The 23,095-nt window shown below is 44.5% G+C and overlaps 2 protein-coding genes across 2 annotated transcripts; one reads left to right on the plus strand and one right to left on the minus strand.

The window, feature by feature from the left end:
* The first annotated feature begins 3,851 nt into the window (after positions 1-3,851).
* On the plus strand, positions 3,852-4,259 carry LOC122646527. Its single transcript, XM_043840100.1, has one exon. The coding sequence runs from the start codon at positions 3,899-3,901 to the stop codon at positions 4,220-4,222; it is 324 nt and encodes a 107-aa protein (XP_043696035.1). The 5' UTR covers positions 3,852-3,898; the 3' UTR covers positions 4,223-4,259.
* A 2,013-nt stretch (positions 4,260-6,272) lies between these two features.
* On the minus strand, positions 6,273-8,866 carry LOC122645643 (WEB family protein At4g27595, chloroplastic-like). The gene has a single exon (XM_043838965.1). The coding sequence runs from the start codon at positions 8,619-8,621 to the stop codon at positions 6,510-6,512; it is 2,112 nt and encodes a 703-aa protein (XP_043694900.1). The 5' UTR covers positions 8,622-8,866; the 3' UTR covers positions 6,273-6,509.
* Positions 8,867-23,095: the final 14,229 nt, after the last annotated feature.

Below are 23,095 nucleotides of genomic sequence, written 5' to 3' on the forward strand. Positions count from 1 at the left end.
TCGCCCTAAGAGGCCGTTGAAGGACACCACGGACTTGACTACCATGAAATTTACCATGATGGTTACTTGTTGAGGGTGTATCCCGAAGGTGACGGGTAGCTCTATGGTACCTCCGATGGAGGCGGTGGCACCGAGAATCCATGGAGATAAGTGGGCTCTGGTTTGAGCTGGTCGCCCCGAACCCGAATTGTCGATAGGCGCCCAAGGAGAGTACGCCAACGACGCCCGTGTCTATCAGCACTCGTGCATGGTCGATTGGCTACCTCCACTGTACTACCAGGGCATCTTCATGCGGGAAGTTTAGTCCTTCCGTGTCTTCATCCGAGAAGGAGATCACCGCCGCCTTGGCTATCTTGTCGGGCTTCTCCGCCACTCCCACGAACCTCGGCATGAGCTTTAGCTTTTCCGGTGGACTCTTGCCCCGGTCCTCCAAGTATGGTGAGGATAGGAGGTCCCTTGGTGCCACTAGGTTCTGGGCATCTCTCCGCTCTTCGGGCGGCTCTCTCTCGACCTGTTCTTCTTTCTTCTCGCCTCGGCCCACTGCCTCCGTCGCGACCTCTATCTCCTTGGCCTCGAGCGGTTGTCACGCCTCCCTTCACATACTTGTTCAAGCTTCCCGCTTACCGTTGTTCTATCTCTCTCTTCAATTGATAGCACTCCTCCGTGTCGTGCCCATTCTCTTTGTGGAAGAGACAATATTTGTTAGGGTTTCGCTTCTCCGGCGCCGCTAGCATGGGTCGTGGGCCAATGGAGTAGGTCACGGTCCCGGATCTCGCATGAGTATCTCGGGACCTGGTGGTGTTCAAGGGTGTGAACTCGGGGTGCTTGCCCTCTCGCTTCTCTCTGGGCGGCGGCTCTGTCCTTCCTAGATGGGCGGTCGCTTCTTCTCTTGTCCGCTCTGCCTCGACCTCTTACTTCTCGTTGCGGTCATCGTGCCGACCTCTTGTTGTCCCGTGGCTTGGCCTCGATTATTTTTGTTCTAGCTTGTAGTACTCGCCATATTTGCAAACTCGTTGCACCGCTCCAGGAGCTCTTTCATAGTCCTGGTCTCATGACGTGCCAGTCCTTGATCAAGTCCAGTCCCTAATACCTCCCGCTAGGGCTGCATGTCGGTCCGGTCATCCAAGTCTCGAACCTCCAGGGACTCCTTGGTGAACTCGGTAACGTATTCCCCGAGAGATTCCCGGTCTGTACCACGCTTAGTAGATTGACGGTGGTCTTCTTCTCGCTTGACGCCGCTTTGGAAGCGGGTGACGAATCGCCGCATAGCTCGCGAACGAGCCTATAGATCTCGGTCGTAGCCTGGAGAACCATGATGTGGCTGCTCCCTTGAGGGACGCGGGAATGCCCGACAGAGACCACGCCCGACTCCCCATACAGCGTCATCATGCCATTAAAGTAGTTGATGTGGTCATTAGGTCGTGGTACCACCGTAGAGTTCAAAGGTGGGTAGTCGAAACCGGAAGGTAGTGTGGTCGACATGATCTCTCGCCGAGAAGGGGTGTTGTCCGGTATGGAATGTGTCTCGCCTTTGGTCGCTTCTTCAACCCTTCCAGCTTCTCATCCAGGTCGCGGAGTCTTTGATCGAGCTCCTCGCCCCGTCCGCCCCACGCATAGCCGGACGCTCGCCGCGACCCCGCTTCACGTTCTCTCCTGATGTCCCCTCCGCCTTGAGTGTTGGCGGGATGGTGAATGGTCATGCCGTGATGAACCCCTGCCGTGAAGGTGAGGGGCTTTCTTCTCTCGTAGGTCCGGCTTCGCCGTGGTATGTGACTTTCTTCCAGCCGCCATCGAACACGGACCTCGACCGATCTCGCGGGCTAGACACCTCGCCTTGGGTGTTGGCGTCCTCCCACGTCTCGACCGTGGCGAGAGGTCTCTTGTTCTCCTCGGGATGCCGGGAAGGCTCCCCGCCGCGGAGTGGGGGTTGCCTCGTCGCGCAAGTCTCTCTCGATCTCGCGCCCGGGAGATGATCTCCTAGGGTTTGGCTCTTGTGGAGGTATGGACTCCACCCTTGCCGCGGTGAAGTCCTCCGACGGTGAGATGTCGCACGCCGCGCCAGGTATTCTCGAAAGAGTCGTTGTTCATCGAGGATCCGCTGCTGCAGTCGTTGATCCGACCCACGCTGGCCGGAGCATTGGGGTCGTGTCACCTCCACCACCACATCGTTGGCCTCGTCATTGTTGGGCTCGGCGATCACGAACTAGTCATTAAGGGGGATCTCCTCCTCCAGAGGGACATGGTCCTGGTCGTTGGCTCTGCGGCGAGAGCACTCTGGGGGTGGTGATCCATTCCTTGCTCCGTTGTTGGTGGTGGTAGTCTTCCTTCGTGCCATTGAATGAGTATGGAAGCGAGCTAGTAGCTGTAATGGCTAGCGCCGCTCCCACGACGGCGCCAATCTGGCGTCAAGAAATCGCCGAGCGGTCCCGCGAGTACCGCCACCGAAGTGGACCAAAGGGGTCAACAGAGAGAACCGGTGTGGTCCCGGCCTAGGGCTCTCCGATGCCAAAGTTAGATCTCCTGGCGCAAACAGATGAATAGTGATTATTCAGTATGAGTTTTGATGTCCTATGGGGTTGTGTACCTTTGCCTTTTATAGTAGCATATGGCGGTGTGGAGAGTCCCCGCTTGATTGACGATTGTGCCGTTGAGTGGATAGAGGCCCTGGGTAACGGGCTCTATCCCGATTGGCCATCTCCCCGGGAGGGAGTGTCCTCGGTGGCATCGGATCCTTGGTGGATAGATATCCGCGTGTGGTGATAACGCCCTGGTGCTTGAATCCGCTCTGGATGACGTGACCTCTAAGGGTCTAGAGTCCTGGTAGTGACATGAGTCTTAGCGATACGATCGGGTCGTAGATGGGTGGCCCCCACCTCGTGTGCCCATGATGCTCGCGCTCGGGTGAGGCCGCGCCGGTGAGGAGGCCGTGCTCGGGTGAGGCCGCGCCGGTGAGGCGTGAGGAGGCCGCGCTCGGGTGAGGCCGTGAGGAGGCCGCGCTCGGGTGAGGCCGCGCTCGGTGAGGAGGCGCGCGCTCGGGTGAGGAGCGCCCGGGTGAGGCCGTGAGGAGGCCGCGCTCGGGTGAGGTCGTGAGGAGGCCGCGCTGGGTGAGGCCGTGAGGAGGCCGCGCTCGGGTGAGGCCGCGCTCGGTGAGGAGGCCGCGCTCGGGTGAGGCGCGCCGGGTGAGGCTATGAGGAGGCCGCGCCCGGTGAGGAGGCGCGCTCGGGTGAGGCCGCGCCCGGATGTGTGGCCGCGCCGAGTAGTGGCCGCCCCGAATGGTGCTGGGACTCCGGTTCGTTCCCCTTGGCTATGGGGCGGGTCGTCTATGACACGTGGCGGTCGTTGATTGGGCCTGTGAATATTGGATGTATCACCACCTACTCTTACCGAATAATTTGAAACTTAACCAAAAAAAATGTCCAATTGGGTCCCCATCTCTTGAGCTATATGCTGTGGAGGTGATGCAATCGTTTGACCAAAACTAGTGAATAATCAGAAAACAAAATACTAGACCAATCCCTCTCGTTTCTCTTGAAAACCTATGATTATTCTCCAAAGATTACTTCCTATTATAAATTATTGTTCTTCTCATTCTTTCTGATCAGATTTGTTCCCTCAAATTTACTGAATCTGTTCTGCTCACTGATGTGGAAGCCAGAATCTACTCAGTTTAATTTATGAGCCCAGTTTGGTGGAAGGACAGATACCGAGAAGCTTAATTCGATGTAGGAAGAAAACCCAGTTCATTTTAAGATGAAGAATTTCTTTTCATGCCTTTAAAAGTCTGCAAATCTGGATCCCTTCACGGAAAAGAGTCTAAAAGACTAGTTCACTGTGAAAGGAAACAGAAAATATTTGGAGTTTGAAATTGAAAACCAATTTGGTTTCCAAGGATTGGCGAATGGATTCCGCGTCTCCACCACCACAACAGAGTTGCTGCTTTTGCTTTTCTCCAAAGAAGTTGGCTAAAAAGAGAGCAAAGAATAATGGAGTTGTTGAACTCGATATGGATGGGAGAGATTGGGGAAAGAACGACGAGATTCTATCAGATATGAGTACATTTTCACTGAAAGAACAACAAAAGAAGCTTAAGAAGGCACTGAAAGAAGAGGACAAAATTACTCAGGAGGCTGAGAAAGTGGTGGAGTGGGTGAAGCAAGCATCAGCAAGGATCGATATTTCTGCAATTGAAGATGTTCTAAGTGATAATGAAAACTCGAAGTAGCATTTGCAGTTAGACCTCTTATGTAGAGCTAGTCTAATATTCTCCTTTTACTTGGTTTGCTTCAATATTCTTAGCTTGTTTTTAATAGAACACAAACAATCCATGTAGAGTGGATGCTTGATTCTATTTCTTTTTACTAGCTAATCCTCATTTCCATCTTCATAAAAGTGAACAAAGCTACTGAAAGTGATGCATCTTGTTCATATTTACTATGACATAGAATTTTAGTATTTGGTGGCTCAAACTGGATAAGTAGAAGTAATTGAGGCTTGAATTTTACAAAGAATAGAAGACAATGCATTAACTTGTGAATAGTTATTGATCAATGTGCAATAAGGCTGAAACCCATTCAAAAATTTGCATTTTACATGATGAATCAAAGTCCATCATTCAAGTATGTTGATCTGGTTCTGTGTGTCCAAGCCTCACTCATTACCTTTTCTTTTTCCCCTCTTTTATACAATCAGAGATGAACTAGAAGAGTAGTAATCAAGAATAGAAAATTGTGATGCAGGGGAATAGCCGACTTCACTTGATGAATCAAAGTCCATCATTCAAGTATGTTGATCGGGTTCTGTGTGTCCATGCCTCACTTATTACTTCTTTTTTTTTTTTTTCCCCCTTTTTATACAATCAGAGATGAACTAGAAGATTAGTAATCAAGAATAGAAAATTGTGATGCAGGGGAATCGCCGACTTCACTTGATGAATCGAAGTCCATCATTCAAGTATGTTGATCTGGTTCTGTGTGTCCATGCCTCACTTATTGCTTTTTTTCCCCCCACTTTTATACAATCAGAGATGAACTAGAAGAGTACTAATCAAGAATAGAAAATTGTGATGCAGGGGAATCGCCGACTTCACTTGTAATTCTCCAATTTAGTAGATTCTTAGACTTTTTGTACAGCTAACCAAGAGCCAGGAAGAATTTCTTACGAAAAACCATAATTCCAAAAGAGATGCACTTTGGAGTGAAGTTTCTGATGTAAAAAATATGAGAGCTGAATCAATAAAAAGAATCCTAAGAAAGATGATTAACATATCAGGAAACTACCTTTAACTAATGATCTTCCATTCGTGAAACTTAAACCATTCAAGCTTTATTCTGACCATAAATCAGATTTTTCTTTTTGGGGTCACTGAAGAGTTGTAAATGGTGAATCTGTCCCTTATCAAGTGCAATTCCTATGCCTGTTCCCCTCATATTCATGAACAATATATATAAATATCCCTCATTTCACCTCCAGGCTCAGTTGCCATGGAGTAGCTATTGCTGTTTAGTTGGTAACTGTATCTCACAGAGCTTAGTCATTTATGTGGAGTAGTTCCATTACAGGCATATAATGTTGCCGGCATATATTGTATTTCCATTGCGGGAGAAAAGACTACTTGGACACTGTGAACATCAGAAATCATGCCCAAACTGAACCTAAAAACAAACCGAAACTAAATGGTTATCTATAGTAAAATAAGAAAACTCATAAAAGAATAACTTGATTAATAAAAACAAAAGGGTAAATTGCACTGCAGGTCCCTGAGGTTCACCAAAATAGTTCCTGCGATCAAATGTGAATCAGAAATAGTGTCTTCATTTACCTTTTGAGGCAGTGTTGGAACACATGAACCAGGTTCTTCTTACCAACATGTCCTCAGTTGAAAAACCCTAATGTCTTGGATCCGACTGTCATAGAGAACTCACATATCACAAGTCAACTGACTTTGTCCAACGAAACATGCTGGCGTAAAGCTAGAGGCTTCATCCTCCACAATAGCTTGCCTTTGCACTGACTCTCCATCCCAACAGAAAGCTCTTTGAAATTGGACTTCATCAAATTTAATTTTGCAAAAGACCAAGCATTACTTGAAAATATTGTAGATGGCTTTCTTTTCAATTCTTCATTTGCTTAATTTCAACCTTTTTGGAATGAGATCTTGATAGGATCACAAAAACAAAAGTTCAATTCAGTGAATAAAAATGAGCATGTAGTGCAGAATCTGTGTGCTAACTAGTCAGGGAAACTCTCAGTTTAATAATTTTATCAGAGGAAATGTGAAAGACAACTGCAGCTTCAATAAGATGCGATGGCTAATAAAGCCTCTCAAATGTGAGGGGAAAAGATGCCAGACTTTGTATTACTAAGACGAGTTAGTGCACTCAAACATTTTAATTTACAGGTAATCAGTTTCTTCTTCAAACAAACTCCTAAACAGACTACAAATATATATAGTTACAGAATTTTACCGTCATAAACACCAAATATTGAGTGGATGGTTATAATAACAAAATTTAGCTAATCGTTGCCTCCCTCCTGTGGAAGCTTGTTCTTTTCAGAAGATCTCCAAATCTTCTCATTAATGCCCTCTTCTTTCTATGTCCGTTTCTATCATGATCCAAATCATCAAGCTGGCTCCCATCTAGATTATCAAGATCTTCAGAGTATATTGTTTCTGTTTCATCAGTGAATGATGAAGATGTTCTGCCCTGATGGGCAATTGGCTCTGGTGAGTCCACATCAAATATTGATCCCTTGAGAGTCTCATCTATTTCAGAGTCCGCATCTGCTTCCTTGTATCCATTTGGAACTCTTAAATCCTCAAGATCAATATGGAGAACTTTGGCTGGTTTCTTACCTTCTTTATTCTCTTTGTTCTTGAATGCCTCCAGTTCCCTCCACTCTGCTCCCAAACCTGCTGGTTTTGGTGGAGGTATTGGTGGTCCTTTCGCTGCTGTTGTTGCTGCTGATGCTGTTGCTGTCGTTGAAAGCAACCTCTTCAACTCTTTGATGTTCTCAAGAGCTGCAGCTTCATTGATTCTAAGGCGTTCATTTTCTCGGGTAAGGAACTGTAAACTAATATCCTTCTCAGCAAGGCTATCCTTGAGTTGGTAATTCTCGGCCTGGGCAATCCCTGCAGCTTCCTTTGCAACATTAGCCTCGTTCAGGGCTTGTTTGAGTATATCTCGCAACTTGTATGTCTCTTCCCTTGACACCCTAGTCTTGTGCTCAGCCTGTCTAATTGATTCTAGCAATCTATTGTTCTCTTGTTTTGCATCATTGCACTCCTCCTCAGCTCTTCTTATACAGCTAATAAACCCAAGCTCTTTTCCATTCCAAGCCAAGTTTGATTCCTCAACCTCTAATTTCAGTCTCTCAGATTCATCTTTAATTCGTTCGATTTCCTTCCTCGCTTCACTTAAGAGCCCTACATATTTCTCCTCTGTGCTCTTTAGCGTCTGTTTCAATTGTTCAACCTCTTCCTTTGCACAATCTCTATCAGATTCATTTGAGAGGAGTTTCTCCTTCATCAAGTTGGCCTCCATTAAGACTTCTTTAAGCGCTAATGCTAGGTCATCCATGGCCTTCATGCTCTTCACTTCTGCATCCGTAGCTGACTTCATTTCAGTTTTCAGCCAGTTCACCTCCTGGGTTAAACTTTGGACCTTTGACAATGCCTGTGCTTCTCCTTCTCGGGCATGGGCCAATTGCTCTTTTGCAGCTTGGAGCTCATACCTAAGAACCCGTACAGTTTCTTCTATGGATTGTAAATCGGGATTTGGTGTCTCAAAGTTGCAATGAGATACTCCAGAATCTGTACTACTTTGCCCAGATGCCTTTTCCAAGTTATCAATCTTCTCACTGAGACAGGTCACCTCTAGCCTAGCTTCGTCAAGCAAATTCCTGGTTTGATCAAGCTGTTCTGTTTGGGATGTCAATGAATGAAACATTTTCGATTCTGATTCCTTTGCCTTCTCCATTGCATCCTCTAGTGTCTGAAGTTTCGTCTTAGTTTCAGACAAGCAATTCAACACGCGAGACTCCGACTCTTTTCCATCAGAAAGCTCCTGTTTTAGCTTCCTTATTGTGGCTTCTTTTTCCTCCAATTCTACAGCTAGGTTTTTTGCCTTTTCCAGTTCAATCCTCATGGCTTCTTTAGCTTCCTCTTTCATAACTAATTGCTCACTTGAATTAGCAAGCGATTCTTTAACAGAGTTGAGCTCTGCAGAGAGTTCTGATACCCTTCTGGAATTGGCCTCTGCAACATTCCTAGAATCTTCGGCCATCTTAACAGCAGCATATTTTGCTTCCAAGGCTAATACGAGCTCTTGACGCATGCGATCAATCTCTTGGCCGGCAGATGAGAGAGCATCCACATGAGCAGCCATGTCCATGGAATGTTGTTTCTGAACTGCCTCGAGCTCAAGCTGCCATGCTTGATCCCTCTTCTGGGCTGAGGCAATGCTTGCCTGCTCCAATTCATTGGCCTTAGTCTTCTGAGTCTCCAAACATTGTTGTGGTCCTTTTTGAGCCAACAAGGCTTCACTCAGCCTGAAATTCGCCTGCTCAGCGACCCTCTTCATCTCTCTGAGCTCATCGAGAAGGCGATCTTTCTCCTCTTGCATTGCTGTCAATCGCTCCTTTGCCTCCTCCAATTCTTCTAGAAGTGGACCCAATACTGGTTGCAACTTCACTGACAAGTTTCTACCTCAATTACAGAAGTCCACCTTCATATCATCCATTAAAATTTTCAAATTACAAATAAGACAGGAACCCAATTGTGGTTTCATCTTCAATGACAAATTTATACCTCAAATCATAGAAGCACACCTTCATAGATCCATTAATTTATTCCAAAATGCAAATAAGAAAGAAACTCGGTTTGAATATTAAAACAAAAGGGTGGTAAAATTGGCTATAGCCAGAGAAATTTATGAACCCAGATCAACTCCAATAACCAGATGCAGAAGAGACCTTACAAAGAGATGAAGAGCGTCTTCAATATAGTTTTGGAAAACCCATCTATTAAATCCGAAAAAAATTTCAGAAACTTATTTAAAGACCAACAAAGACAACAGAAGCAGTGACAGCATGACATGAAAACAACTGTTTTTAACTTACCTTTTCAAGGATCAAAATTTGACGAAACCATGAAGGCAAGCCTCACAAAACAATCCAAGAAACGATAGGGACGAATCAGTATTTCGGTTTGGAAGAGACACATCTTAGATGGAAGCCTTTCTTTTTCTATACTATATTTTCTCCCTGTGAAAATTACAAAAATCAGGAGGAGAACAAAAGAAGCACAGAAATTTAGGAAGAGAGAGAAACTAACGCTGATTTATGGAGAAATACGAAACTCAAAGCTCTCCGTCTGTATGAACCTCACGTCTCTGTGGCTCTGCTGGAAAATCTCCGAATGGAGAGGAAGAATGGAAGATTGAGAGAGAGACATCTCCTGCTTGGGTTCTGAAGAGTTGACACGTTGTTCCATACCCTTTTAACGGCTGAGATCCAAACACCTATATCGGCTTAGATTCCTGAAGTTAAACAAATTTGGTTCGTTCCCGCTCCTTTCCATCTCGAGTCTAGACTCTAGACGACTAGAACTGCGTACGCTCCGCCATGGCGTCCCTGTTCTGGCGATCACTCCGGACCTACTTTCCTCCAACAGGTACTACCTCTCTCTCTTTCTCTCACATGCTGTACTAATGTGCAAGGAAATCTTGCCATAAATTGCTGCGGGAATATCTTCTCGGAAAACCCAAGCCCCCCAACTTCTCTTCGTTACAAATTTGGTGGTTTTGCCACAGCTCTGCATCATTCCTTGCCAATATTGAAGTCGGTAAAAATAATATTATTCCATGATAGTCTCTCACAGTTAGAGAGTTTATATAAGTATACAATACTTGGGATTCACTATGGATTTACAAGAACAGAAGATTTACATAAAATATGGAAAGTTAGATGTGTAGCCGAGTTGTCATTTTCATAAGAATTCCATATCGCATGTGGAGAACTAGTTGCCATTCTTACAAGGATTCTATATCGAATGTGGAGATTGTGTAGCACATGGAGATCTCCTCAGTCAGAAACATTATCACATGTGATGCATGTGACGCTAAAGAAGAAAGACATATTTATCCTCAATACACCCCCTCAAGGTGGAGATTCCGGTACGCGAATCTTCAACTTGTCGCGTAGGAACTGAAAACGGGCAGTTCCAAGGGCCTTTGTAAAAGTGTCAGCCAGTTGATCCTCGGTGGAAATAAATTGGGCTTGGAGTTGCTTTTTTGCCACACGATCTCGAACAAAATGGAAGTCGATTTCCACATGCTTCGTGCGGGCATGGAACACAGGGTTGGCAGAAAGATAAGTGGCGCTTATATTGTCACACCATAGGATAGGAGGGCTAGATAGTGGGAACCCTAACTCACCGAACAAAGACTCCAGCCAGATTAATTCAGCAAAGGCATTGGCCAGAGATTTATATTCAGCTTCGGTGGAGGACTGAGCAACAGTCCGTTGCTTCCTGGATGTCCAAGAGATGAGATTTGGTCTAAGAAAAATAGCAAACCCACCAGTTAATTTGCGATCTAGGTTATCGCTTGCCCAATCAACATCGGAGAAGGCCTGTAAAGAGAGAAATGGTGAGCGCTCAAAGAGAAGTCCATGAGTGCGGGTGCTCTTCAGGTAATGCAGAATGTGTTTCACAAGCTGCCAGTGTTCAATAGTTGGGGAATGCATAAATTGGCATGCCCGATTGACGACAAAAGACACATCAGACCGTGTAAGAGTGACATACTGAAGGGCTCTACAATGCATAATCTAGCGGAGCATTGGCGGAGCGGCCTCCAGTGAGTGCCACATGGCGATTTTGGATCGTGCGGTTGTGATTCGTTTGCAGGATTTCAAAGGCCAGACCCATTTAATGTACCGGGTCCAGGAATTTACCCGCCCGACGAGTGAAGCATACCTCGTGAAAATCGCAAAACCTAATTCCCAAATCCTCTGGCCTCTCTTTCGACAGTAACTCTCGCTGCGATTAATCTGAGGATCCTCTGCTTCTTCTTGCTCTTTGATTTCGAAGATGGGAAAGACATGAAGCAGAGATCAAATTGCCATAGCGAAGTAAGTTGCGGAGAGGCCATTGGAGTGTTATTCGAGCTGCGTCCACATCTTCCACCACTGCCACTAGTTTTCTCGTCTCCATGGGTTTTCCTCCTCTTCCTCCTTTTCCTCACTTTAGTAAAATTCCAGTTCGAGAGACACAGACGATTCCATTTATTTTGTACTTCTCCATCGCATGGTCGAGGATTGCTTCTTTCTCTCCTCTTTGGCACACTATTTCAAAGGCCAAACCCATTTAATGTACCGGGTCGATGATTGTTTCCTTCTCTACTCTTTCACACATTATCTGTTTCTCCAGAGAAGGTAGCAGAACTACACATGCTAACATATTGGGATCGCTAATGGTGGCTGCAGAAATGGGATACAGAAGAATTAAGGTTCGCTGGGATTCAACAATTAACTTCATTACAAGGACCTCACAAGCTTCCTAGGAGACATGGTGGCACCTGTATCAGATTGGGCACCTCAGATCTCACTTTGTTGATGTGCATTTTTGTTTAGTGTACAGAAAAGTTAACTATTTCCAGAGCAAAATGTGTTACCAGTTAATCTCAAAAAGATTACATAAAGAGATGCCGATGTCTTTGTTTACTAAGGATATCACGTTGAATCCCAGGTCTCTGCACAACAAATACACCCATTTGGAGTGGCATAGATGTTTTTCTATCAGAAAGTTGACAGAAAACAGATCATTGACAGCCTGAAATTCTTTTATCTCAAAAGACCTTCCATTTTCATAGGAAAATTCCTGATTGAAATTAAGTCTCATATAATGCACATCCAATGCCTTAGATACAAATGCAGCTCAACAGACTCAACTGTAATTTTTCACTGTCCAGTAAACAAACAATTTCCAAGGGATAAGTCGCCGGAGGGAGATCTCGTAAGTTCCGTTCAATGCACTGCAATCGCAGCGGGAGCTACTGTCGAAAGAGGGAAGAGGCCAGAGGATTTGGGAATTAGGTTTTATGATTTTCACGAGGTATTCTTCACTCGTTGGGCGGGTAAAATCCCGGACCCGGTACATTAAATGGGCCTGGCCTTTAAAATTCTCCAAACGAATCACAACCGCACGATCCAAAATCGCCATGTGGCGCTCACTGGAGGCCGCTCCGCCAATGCTCCGCCAGATTGTGCATTGTAGAGGATTTTTATCCTAGAGAGTTTATATAAGTATACAATACTTGGGATTCACTATGGATTTACAAGAACAGAAGATTTACATAAAATATGGAAAGTTAGATGTGTAGCCGAGTTGCCATTTTCATAAGAATTCCATATCGCATGTGGAGAACTAGTTGCCATTCTTACAAGGATTCTATATCGAATGTGGAGATTGTGTAGCACATAGAGATCTCCTCAGTCAGAAACATTATCACATGTGATGCATGTGACGCTAAAGGAAGAAAGACATATTTATCCTCAATACACCCCCTCAAGGTGGAGATTCCGGTACGCGAATCTTCAACTTGTCGCGTAGGAACTGAAAACGGGCAGTTCCAAGGGCCTTTGTAAAAGTGTCAGCCAGTTGATCCTCGGTGGAAATAAATTGGACTTGGAGTTGCTTTTTTGCCACACAATCTCGAACAAAATGGAAGTCGATTTCCACATGCTTCGTGCGGGCATGGAACACAGGGTTGGCAGAAAGATAAGTGGCGCTTATATTGTCACACCATAGGATAGGAGGGCTAGATAGTGGGAACCCTAACTCACCGAACAAAGACTCCAACCAGATTAATTCAGCAAAGGCATTGGCCAGAGATTTATATTTAGCTTCGGTGGAGGACCGAGCAACAGTCCGTTGCTTCCTGGATGTCCAAGAGATGAGATTTGGTCTAAGAAAAATAGCAAACCCACCAGTTGATTTGCGATCTAGGTTATCGCTTGCCCAATCAACATCGGAGAAGGCCTGTAAAGAGCGAAATGGTGAGCGCTCAAAGAGAAGTCCATGAGTGCGGGTGCTCTTCAGGTAATGCAGAATGTGTTTCACAAGCTGCCAGTGTTCAATAGTTGGGGAATGCATAAATTGGCATGCCCGATTGACGACAAAAGAGACATCAGGCCGTGTAAGAGTGACATACTGAAGGGCCCCAACAATAGACCGATATTCGGTAGGGTTTGGCATGGCAGCACCCCCTGAATCAGAACACTTGAAGGTAGTGGACATAGGGGTGGTAACGGGCTTGCAGTTACTCATACCAGCACGGTTTAGTAAGTCGGAAATATACCGAGACTAAGACAAGAGGATACCCTTTAAGTGGGGTAATGCTTCAATGCCTAGAAAAAAGTGAAGATCCCCGAGGTCTTTAATGGAGAACCCAGAGGAGAGCTGGGTGAGAATGTGGGACACCTCATTGGAGTCACTACTGGTGACCAAAATATCGTCAACATAAATCAGAATGTAGCATATATGTGTACCCTGCCACCTAATAAAGAGAGATGTATCGGTCTTGGAACCATGAAAGCCAAGTGGAATAAGAAATTCTGAAAGACGTTGAAACCATGCACGAGGGGCCTATTTGAGGCCATAAGAGAACGGTGAAGCTTGCACACATGGTGAGGGTAGGCTGGGTCCACAAAACCAGGCGGTTGGGACATATAAACCTCCTCCTAGAGCCGGCCATAAAGAAAGGCATTGTGCACATCCAATTGCCGAATAGGCCAGCCTTGAGACACTGCAATGGAGATAACACTGCGAATGGTGGTGGGTTTAACCACTGGACTAAACGTCTCACCATAGTCCAACCCATGTTGTTGATGGAAACCCTTGGCAACTAACCGTGTCTTGTAACACTTAAGACTACCATCAGCTTTCCGTTTAATGCGGAACACCCACTTGCACCCTGTAAGATTCTGATTTGAAAGAGAAGGAACCAATGACCAAGTGTTGCAAAGTAAGGCATTGAATTCCTCAGACATGGCAGTACGCCATTCAACAACCTTGGAAGCCTGCGAAAAACAAGTAGGCTCAATAGAAGAAATAGTACCATTAGTCACTATCAAAGCACGAGCACAAGATGCTATGGGTTGCATTTGGGCATAAATATCATGAAGAGGACGCAATCGTAGGGGGGGAAGGGGGAGAAGTAGGGGGAGAGGGGGACTGCACTGGCAAAGGGGATGTTCGTGGGTACCTATAGGAGATGGAGCCGGGTTTGGGGAGGAGAGGGTGGTGGGGACAGTTGGGTTGGTAAGGACCTACCATGTAACAACGAGGAATCGACTCGGACTGGGGCTATAGCCCATGGTGCGGCTAGAGATCTAACCGGGGGGGGGGGGGGAGGAGGACCTAAAATAGAAGTGGAGAAAGGAAAGCAAGACTCGTCAAACCGCACGTGACGGGCTATAATAAAATGACCAGTGGAGATATTAAAACACCTATAACCATAATGAGAAGGGCTATACCCAAGGAAAACACATGGAAGGGATCGAAAATCCATTTTATGACGGTTGTAAGGACGAAGGTAAGGAAAGCATATACAACCAAATATGCGAAGAAAAGAATAATTAGGAACTTTATGAAAAAACAAGTTGAAAGGGAGAAACACCACTTGAAACAGATGAGGACATTCAGTTTATGAGAAAAACCACAGTCTCAAAAGCAAAGTGCCAATAAATTTGAGGAACACTACTGTGAGCAAGGAGGGTGAGGCCTGTCTCAATGATGTGATGATGACGGCGTTCAACACTCCCTTGCTGTTCATGAGTATGGGGAGCAGATATGCGGTGGGAAATTTCATGTTTAAGAAAGAAAGAGGGAAGAGTACGAAATTCCCCACCCCATTCTATCTGAACTGCTTTGATTTTGCGCTCAAAGAGACGCTCCACAAGGGCCTTAAATTGAACAAAAATATTAAAAACTTCAAATTTGCGCACAAGAGGGTAAAACTAAATAAACTGAGAATTGTCATCCACAAAATTAACATAATAACGATGTCCATTACAAGACGCAGTGGGGGATGGCCCCCAAACATCACTGTGAATAAGGTCCAAAGGAAAAAAAGACTTCTACTAGTTGTAACAGGTAAAGTAAGACGACTAGCTTTACCCATCTAGCAAGCAGTACAAATAGAAAATAAAACAAGATGAATTATAAGACAATTATTATGGCGTAGCCCGCCCAAGGCGATGGTGCCACATATCAAGAGACGTGGAGACAGTATGAGCATACGGAGGAGAGGAGGAAGTTAGCTTATAGAGGCCCCCTTTACTTGGACCGGATAGTAGAGTGGACTTGGTGACTTGATCCTTCACAAGAAAATGAGACGGGTGAAACTCAAAGAAAACATTATTATCACGAGTAAATTGATTGACAGAAAGTAAACGCTTAGAGATATTAGGGACATGCAAGCCATTATTTAATGAAACGAATGACTAGAGGAAGAAGGAAGGGAAGAAAAACCTAGATGTGAAATTGGTAAGCCCTTACCATTACCAGCATGAAGCTGATCTGAACCAGTGTATTCATCATGCTAAGAGGGAGAGAGAGAGAGTGAAGGTCAGGGGTAATATGGTGAGTGGCGCCTGTGTCGTCAGGGTACCAAGGTAGTGCATGAGATGGGGGAGTTATGGGTAGCAGAGGCGGATTAAGGTGGCCATAAAACTGATTGGAGGTAGGGTAAGTATAATGAGTGGTCGAGAAAGGTCCAAGTTGTTACAACCGCACCCCAAATATACCCCTATACCTCAGGGCAGTTTAGGCCTTTACCCAAGGCAATGCCACTGTGGCACTGGCCAATACCTGTGACCTCAGACTTAGAATATTATTATAAAAGACCCCTCGGAGACTTGGAAGTGTGGGTCAAAGCCCTGTAATTTTCCTTGAAGTTTGGGCCCTGACAGTAGCACCGGAGTCATGAACGGATTCACTCGTACTGAATCCGCTCGAGGATCCACCCGTGCTGTTACTTGCCATTTTTGGTAATCTTTCGATGGGACCCACATACCCGTGTCCGGGACACCCTAATTGGACCTTTGGACCATGTGGACCCCTACCCTTACCATTAGTTGGTTAAGTAGGCCATGAAAGTGGGCCCACAAAGCCTAACTTAGATAATTAATGAGTTTTAATAACCTAACTCAAAACCAAACAAGGCTTAAGGGCTAATAGGTCTAATGAGACTTGGACCCAACCCAAACAGACCCTAACTAACTAAATGGACCTAAGGGCTATGACATGGACCAAATATGGCCTAAGACCTAACCCAAAACCTATTTACAATCTAAGGGATTAAAATGCATTCTAAGGACCCCTAACCAAACACAACCTAAGGCCCCTTCTACCCCTTAAAGATAAGAAATCCCTCCCATTCACTTATCTCTCCCCCTTCAAGCCAAATCGTGGAGGAGAAGAGACAAGAGAAGAGGAGGAGGAAGAAGAAAAGGGAAGAAGTAGAAGTGGGAGAGGAATGAGAGGGGAAGGGAAGAAGATGGGAGCTATGCCAAAATGGCTGGCTGCCCCACATCTCCTTCTCTTGATGACCGGACTAAGGGGGGAGAAGAGATGGAAATGAAGGGAGGAGAGCAAGGGGGCTCACCTAGCCTTGGATCTTGCTCCTCCATTGGAGCTCCTCACCAAGGTAAGACTCCAAGCTTGATACCTCTTTCTCTCCATTTCCCTTTTTGTATTTTGGTTTATTTCTTGAGCTTGGGCTAACCTAGAGTTCCATTTGGGACTCAAGGTGGAGCTCGATCCCTAATTGGAACTCTAATGGAGCAGACCTAGACCTGGTTTGAGCTCCTATGGGCTGCATTTATAGCCATTGCTGCCAAGCTTTGGGTTTGAACCTTGAATCTCAACCCTTGGACCAATTTGAGACCAAACCTTGTGGGATCTTGGATCCATGAGGTGAGCCTAGGATCTAGTGACCCTAGGAAGGCTTAGACACCCCTCCCCTGACCTTGAGAGCTAAGGGAGCCCCAATCTTCAAGCTGGAGCAAAAACCCTTTAAAGTCTCGAACTGGACTGCGAACGGACGCACTATCGGATCCACCAATCGTGGTATCGTCCATCAGCCCTCCCAGTATAAACCCTGTGAGTTGGCCTGAGCAGACGAAGGCACTGATTCACTCTGTTTACGTCCGCCCAAGGCCTGTTGCTCTCAGATCTGTCTCAAGGATCAAACGGATGCAGGGGCGGACCCAAGAAGCCTATCCGCCCGTTGATCCACTCCCTTTTAGGTGTATCTCAGGTGTCGAACGGATGCACGATCTAATCTAAGTATGATGTTTCGCTCGTGGGTCCGCTCGCTCTATTTTTACCTTTTGGCCTGAACGGAGTCAGTGGCAGATTCACCTCTGTTGAAATCGTCCGTGAGTCCGTTAGTGCTGTCTTGATTGAAACTTGATTTTAACCTTGGGGGCCTAGCATGGGACCTTTCTATACCTACTTTAATGATTTCTTTGGTGTGTCTAGGCTGGTGCACCAGTGAGATTCATATGAACCACGTCAGATGACATCCGATGCTCGGGGAGATTCATGTCAATCACGTCGGGTGACACCTGAGTTCGGTGAGTGGGTTCTGGGTGAATTTGTTGGGTTTGATTATTATATCCTTGGCAATATTAAGCATGCTATTGTATATTTATAAGCATTGTGCGTATTGTATTGATTATTTTAAATGTGAACTGTTATGAATGTGATAGTATGCTCACCATTGTATTGGGCTACGGTGCCAGGTGTGCCGGTATCGGAACCCCAAATTATTTAATTATGAAAATTGTTATATGTCATCCTGATCTGTATGTGTCATGCCGTGCTGATACCCGGGTACTAGATGGAATGGGATGTTGATGCACCCGAAATACCTCTCGGAATGTTAGGACTTACATATAGTATATCTGTGGCTAAGATGCTTGTTCCCTTATGCTACGACCATTGCTAACAGGGGTTTATGTGTTGGATAGTCTGAGCACCTGTGGTCTATGGAGGTGGGAGATGCTAGGACAGTGGTAGTGATGGCTATCGGGGTCTGCCACTGGGTGGTCATGATGGCTTCTACTAGCATAGTTTCCCTCGTGATAATTGAGGTTTCACTGGGGCGATAAAATAAGTGACCCTCAGTGTCTCCCGAGTTATCATAGTAGCATATACTTGACCAATATTTGTGTGCTAGGTGGAAAATGAATTTAACATTAGTATGCATCATTCTGTTTGATGTTGATTGTATGACGTATGTGCATTCTCCTTTGCTCTCTCACTAGCTAGTGTAGCTAACCCCGTTGTACAACTCCTTTTTAGTTTATATGCAGATAACCTCTTGACGGGCATCGTTGGATGCGAGTCAAGCAGAGCCGGTGATTGTGGCTTGGATGTAGATGTACACCCAAGAGTGTGGTGCCCTTGGGGCAATAAATTATTATTTAATTTCTGTATTCGTTCCACAACCATGTATAAATTGTATGTCTAATTATTAGGAGAGATTGAATGGTTACAAACATTACTATTGTACTATGTGTTATCATTAGAGGACCGATGCTCTATAACTTCACATATTTTAATTTAATTTTGCTTCCACTAACTCTGTGATTGGAACGACTAATTCCATTTGATACGTTACTTTCTGTCATCATAATGAGATGACAGGGTGGACTGTGGCTCGAGACATTGTATCTGTGATCCTGGTAGATGTTGGGATGATGTGCGATTGTCCCAGTCATACCCCTATGTGGTAAAATATCTTACATCGGGATAGGGGCGTGACACAGGTGGTGTATATGGTTGATGAGCTGGTGCAGGTATGCCCGATTACTGATGATAGAAGCAACGATCTGTGCTATGATTTATGCAACAACAGATGGTACACCAAAAATGGCCATAAGAAGGACCAAAAGAACCACCACGGTCACCTCGGCCACCGCGAGTGGAAGAGGAGATCTGAACTGTTCGGTGTGCATTGGGCTGTATTGGCAGATGGAACGGCAGCAGTAGTAGGCAGCTCAAAGAGAGCAAGCTTTGTTAGGGAGGTTCCATGGAGTAACTCATGGCTAAGCAACATGGCGTGGAGATCATCATACTCAATAGGGTCTGTGCGTGTAAGCAGAGACGACACCACATCTCGAAATTTTGATTTGAGCCTACGAAAAATATGAAGATTAAATTAAATGGGGTGAAGAACCTGACCGGTAGCAGTAAGCTTAGCAGCAATTGATTTTGCACGTTGCAAGAATTGGGAGACTGATTCATCAGGCTTCTGTTCCAAATCCTACAGAGCCATGCCAAGAGACATGATTCGACTCTCAGAAGGAGAGGAGAACGCAGTGTAGAGGGTTGTCCAGATTTTATGACTGGTACATTTGCCAAGTACCAGGGAAGATAACTCTTTAGATAGAGAGGCAAGAAGAAGGCTCCTGATCATGGAGTCCTAATGATGCTAATGGGAAGCGGCAGTGGGGTCGATAGGGCATGTAGTGGTGCCATCAAGGTGGCCAAACAAATCAAGGCTAGCTAGTGAGGAAGAGCTCAACCTGGGTCTGCTAATATAAGAAGTTCTTTGAGGTTAACTTGATGGAGAGATAATGATGAGCATTGGGAAGGGAGGTGAAGGGCGAGCTCTGCAAGCTGTCTGAAGAAGGTGGGAGAGCGCCAACCACCATGGAAGAAAGAGAGCTTTCAATCATGGCGAATTAAGGAGAGACAAGAGAAATAAAGAAAAGAAACGATCAGGGTTAAAGCAAACTCGTTGGAGTGTTTGTGGCTCTGGATACCATATTGAAGTTGGTAAAAATAATATTATTCCATAATAGTCTCTCACAATTAGAGAGTTTATATAAGTGTACAATACTTGGGATCCACTATGGATTTACAAGGAAAGAAGATTTACATAAAATATGGAAAGTTAGATGTGTAGCCGAGTTGCCATTCTCATAAGAATTCCATATCGCATGTGGAGAATTAGTTGCCATTCTTACAAGGTTCCATATCGCATGTGGAGATTGTGTAGCACATGGAGATCTCCTCAGTCAGAAACATTATCACATATGACACATGTGACGCTAAAGGAAGAAAGATATATTTATCCTCAATAGCCAATAGCCATTTGAGTCCTGAATTTCCTCAGTCGCTAACAATTTGGGCATTTCGTTGGGCAACGATTGCTTAGAAAGTGCCAAAGATTTTCCTTCTCAATTCATTCTAATGGATATGTTTATCCGTTGCATTTCCCAGGATGGAGGGGCATGAGTTTTCAGGAAACATAGGGTGGGTTCAAAGGGCATTGCAGCTGCAACTTCCGGCAGCACTTCTTTGCACACTAGGAGAAAGAGAGAGAGATGAGATGAGACATTACTTTTTCGATGAACATTCACTAGAATTACAGAGGTTGTCATCTGTCGGAGCGATCGCCGACATAAGGGAGTTCATGGCAGACAGACGAAGGGGTGTGCGTAGAAGAGTCGAGCAGTAAAAGGGCGAGAACAATGCAACTTTTTTTGTTTTCAAGCATTTGGTTTTGAATCTCAGCGGTTAAAAGGAGATGGGACACATTTGAATCTTAATTTTTTTTCCTTTTTTTTTCTAGAGAGGGTTGGGTACGCTGCCAACTTTCGTTGAGCTTAAGGCATATACCAATCACATGATTGGACATAAAAGGTCAAGGGGTCTTTTCCAAAGGGGTAGGAAAGGTATTTTTATCTGCTCAATTTCTTGTCCGCTCCATTTCCCCAAGTTCCTCTAATAGAGGGGGGTGGACCGCACTTGAGCAGTGTGTTTGGGTAGGGGTAGGGTAGGATGGTCATTTTCACCCCCCTTTGTGGGCTGAGTGTGGCCCATGTGCACATGGAGCCAATGGGAGTGTGAGAGGAAGCATCATGGGAACAGGATATCCACTTTCCATTGGGAGTTGGGCAGTCATTTCGCCCCCTACTGTATCTCTAGGCATGGGCGTTACACTCCCCCCACAGAACTTTTTCTCCTGTCAATTTATTAATGAAACAGAAAAAGAAAATTAAAGGACCCACACCCACGGTTTTAAAGTCAAAATCAGATCCATGGAATCGGCTAATTTTGATCAGAATCGATTGTAACTGATCCAATTCCCACTGATTCTAATCACTTTCCATTCAAATTAGGACAAATCAAATTGGAATCGGTATTGGCCGATTCGATTAGCTATTCTCAATTCCGGGTTTTGACACATTGCCCATACCCCAGGGATAGGCCCCAAAGGAGGAAGGACCCATACCTCACCCTTGTGAAGTTAAGAATTTGAAAGGAAGCAGACCAAGCCATTTCTTGTCCAAAAACACTTAAAATTGTACATTTTAAATCTAACTGTAAGATTGAATGCAACCTAAGAGGAGGTGAATTGGATTGTGAGGAAATAAAATTAACTATAGCAAATAAAGCACACACCCAAAACTAATCCTAATTACTAGAAATTAGGACCACCTAGGTTGTTATACCTAGAAGGTTCTATTTATATGATTTATGTTTTGGATATGAAAACCATTATGTGATGTGTGTTTGGGTGTATTAACATGTGTGTTAATGTGCTAAGAGACTAATGATATCCAAGCATCTGAGGTGGGACCATTAAAGACAAAGATGGTTTGTTGATTAGAAGAAGAACTGTTGAGGACGGGTTTTCACGAATAGATTGAAGAACTGAAAGCGTATGTATACATACTAAAATAGAATATCAAATGATTAATGACGAGTCACGTCGGTGTTGTATTTTTTTTATGAACTATGGAAAAATTCTTTGGAATCAATTCCAAAGAATTGAATATTCAGTGATTGAACGATTCACTCCACAGTTTGATAGATCTTTTGAAGAACTTCGAATGGAATAATCTTTTAAGACTTGAATTACGATTTCAGGATTATTGGTTTATCAATATAATCCTAATGTATATGATCTACAATATGAGAAAAGACCAACGAAAAGGATATCAAAATGACCTAAATGAACAAACCCAAGAAACTAGGTAGTTTGACTTAGAAAAGAGTCCAAGTCTTCTATCCACGGCTTTTTGTGAACACTGATGGACGATTGTGCTTGAATGAGAAAAATTTTAAGTCATTTTGAACGGACAACCGTACTTAAATTCATGTGTCTGCGGAATAACTATACAATCTTCCATGATGAGCTTCCCTCTATGTTTGAGAGCAATTAGACTAAGTTACCTCAGGATAAGCGATCGTGTGGTCTTTCGTCTGAACTCGAGGGTGACAGTCTTAACTCATTGCAACCGCAATCTTCTGTGTGATAGAAATGAATGATGCATGGTTAAGCTTTGAGTGAACTTTAACTGATCATTAATGGATTACTTGGACTCTAATTTCTTGTGTGGAATTCCTAAACATCTTTACTAATATTGAGGAGCTCCAACAATGTTTTTCATAGTATATACATGTTGAATATTGGAGACCAAAATGATTTTATACTTCTAACAAACTTGGAATAGAAGTGGATCTCTAACAACTAGTTTTCATTGAAAAATGATTCAAATAGTTTGAATGTGAAATTGAGCTTGACTCTAACAGCTAGTTTGTTGACTTCGATGACTAGTTTTGATGGTTAGTTTGCGCTTATAAATAGGTTGAGTCATTTGATGTCAAAAATAGAATCAATACATGCATACAACAAACTAAATGGATACATCATCTTGAGAAGACTTATGCTCTGAGCTAAATTTTTATACATCATTTTGAGAAGGGCTATCTTGTGAGATTCTATTGCGTTAAAAGTGCTAAGCTATTGCTTGAAGAAAGAAGCATTAACTATACCGATTTGTGAAGATTCTACTTGAAAGAATATGTAAATTGTAAAGAGCTTAACAAACTCATTTCTTATACTTGTGCTTGTAGATATGCTCTCCAACATTGTGAAGGAAAATCCTTGATCTATGTGGTTCAGGTGGAAATCCTTGACATGGGTGGCTTGGGTAGGGAAATCTGTATCCTATGTGGCTCGGGTCCTCAATTCGAGGAACTATGCTTAAGTGGAGAAGTGTTTGGTTTTTGCCA

The sequence above is a fragment of the Telopea speciosissima genome, chromosome 11, assembly GCF_018873765.1.
Source record: "Telopea speciosissima isolate NSW1024214 ecotype Mountain lineage chromosome 11, Tspe_v1, whole genome shotgun sequence".
In the NCBI taxonomy this organism is placed as follows: Eukaryota; Viridiplantae; Streptophyta; class Magnoliopsida; order Proteales; family Proteaceae; genus Telopea; species Telopea speciosissima.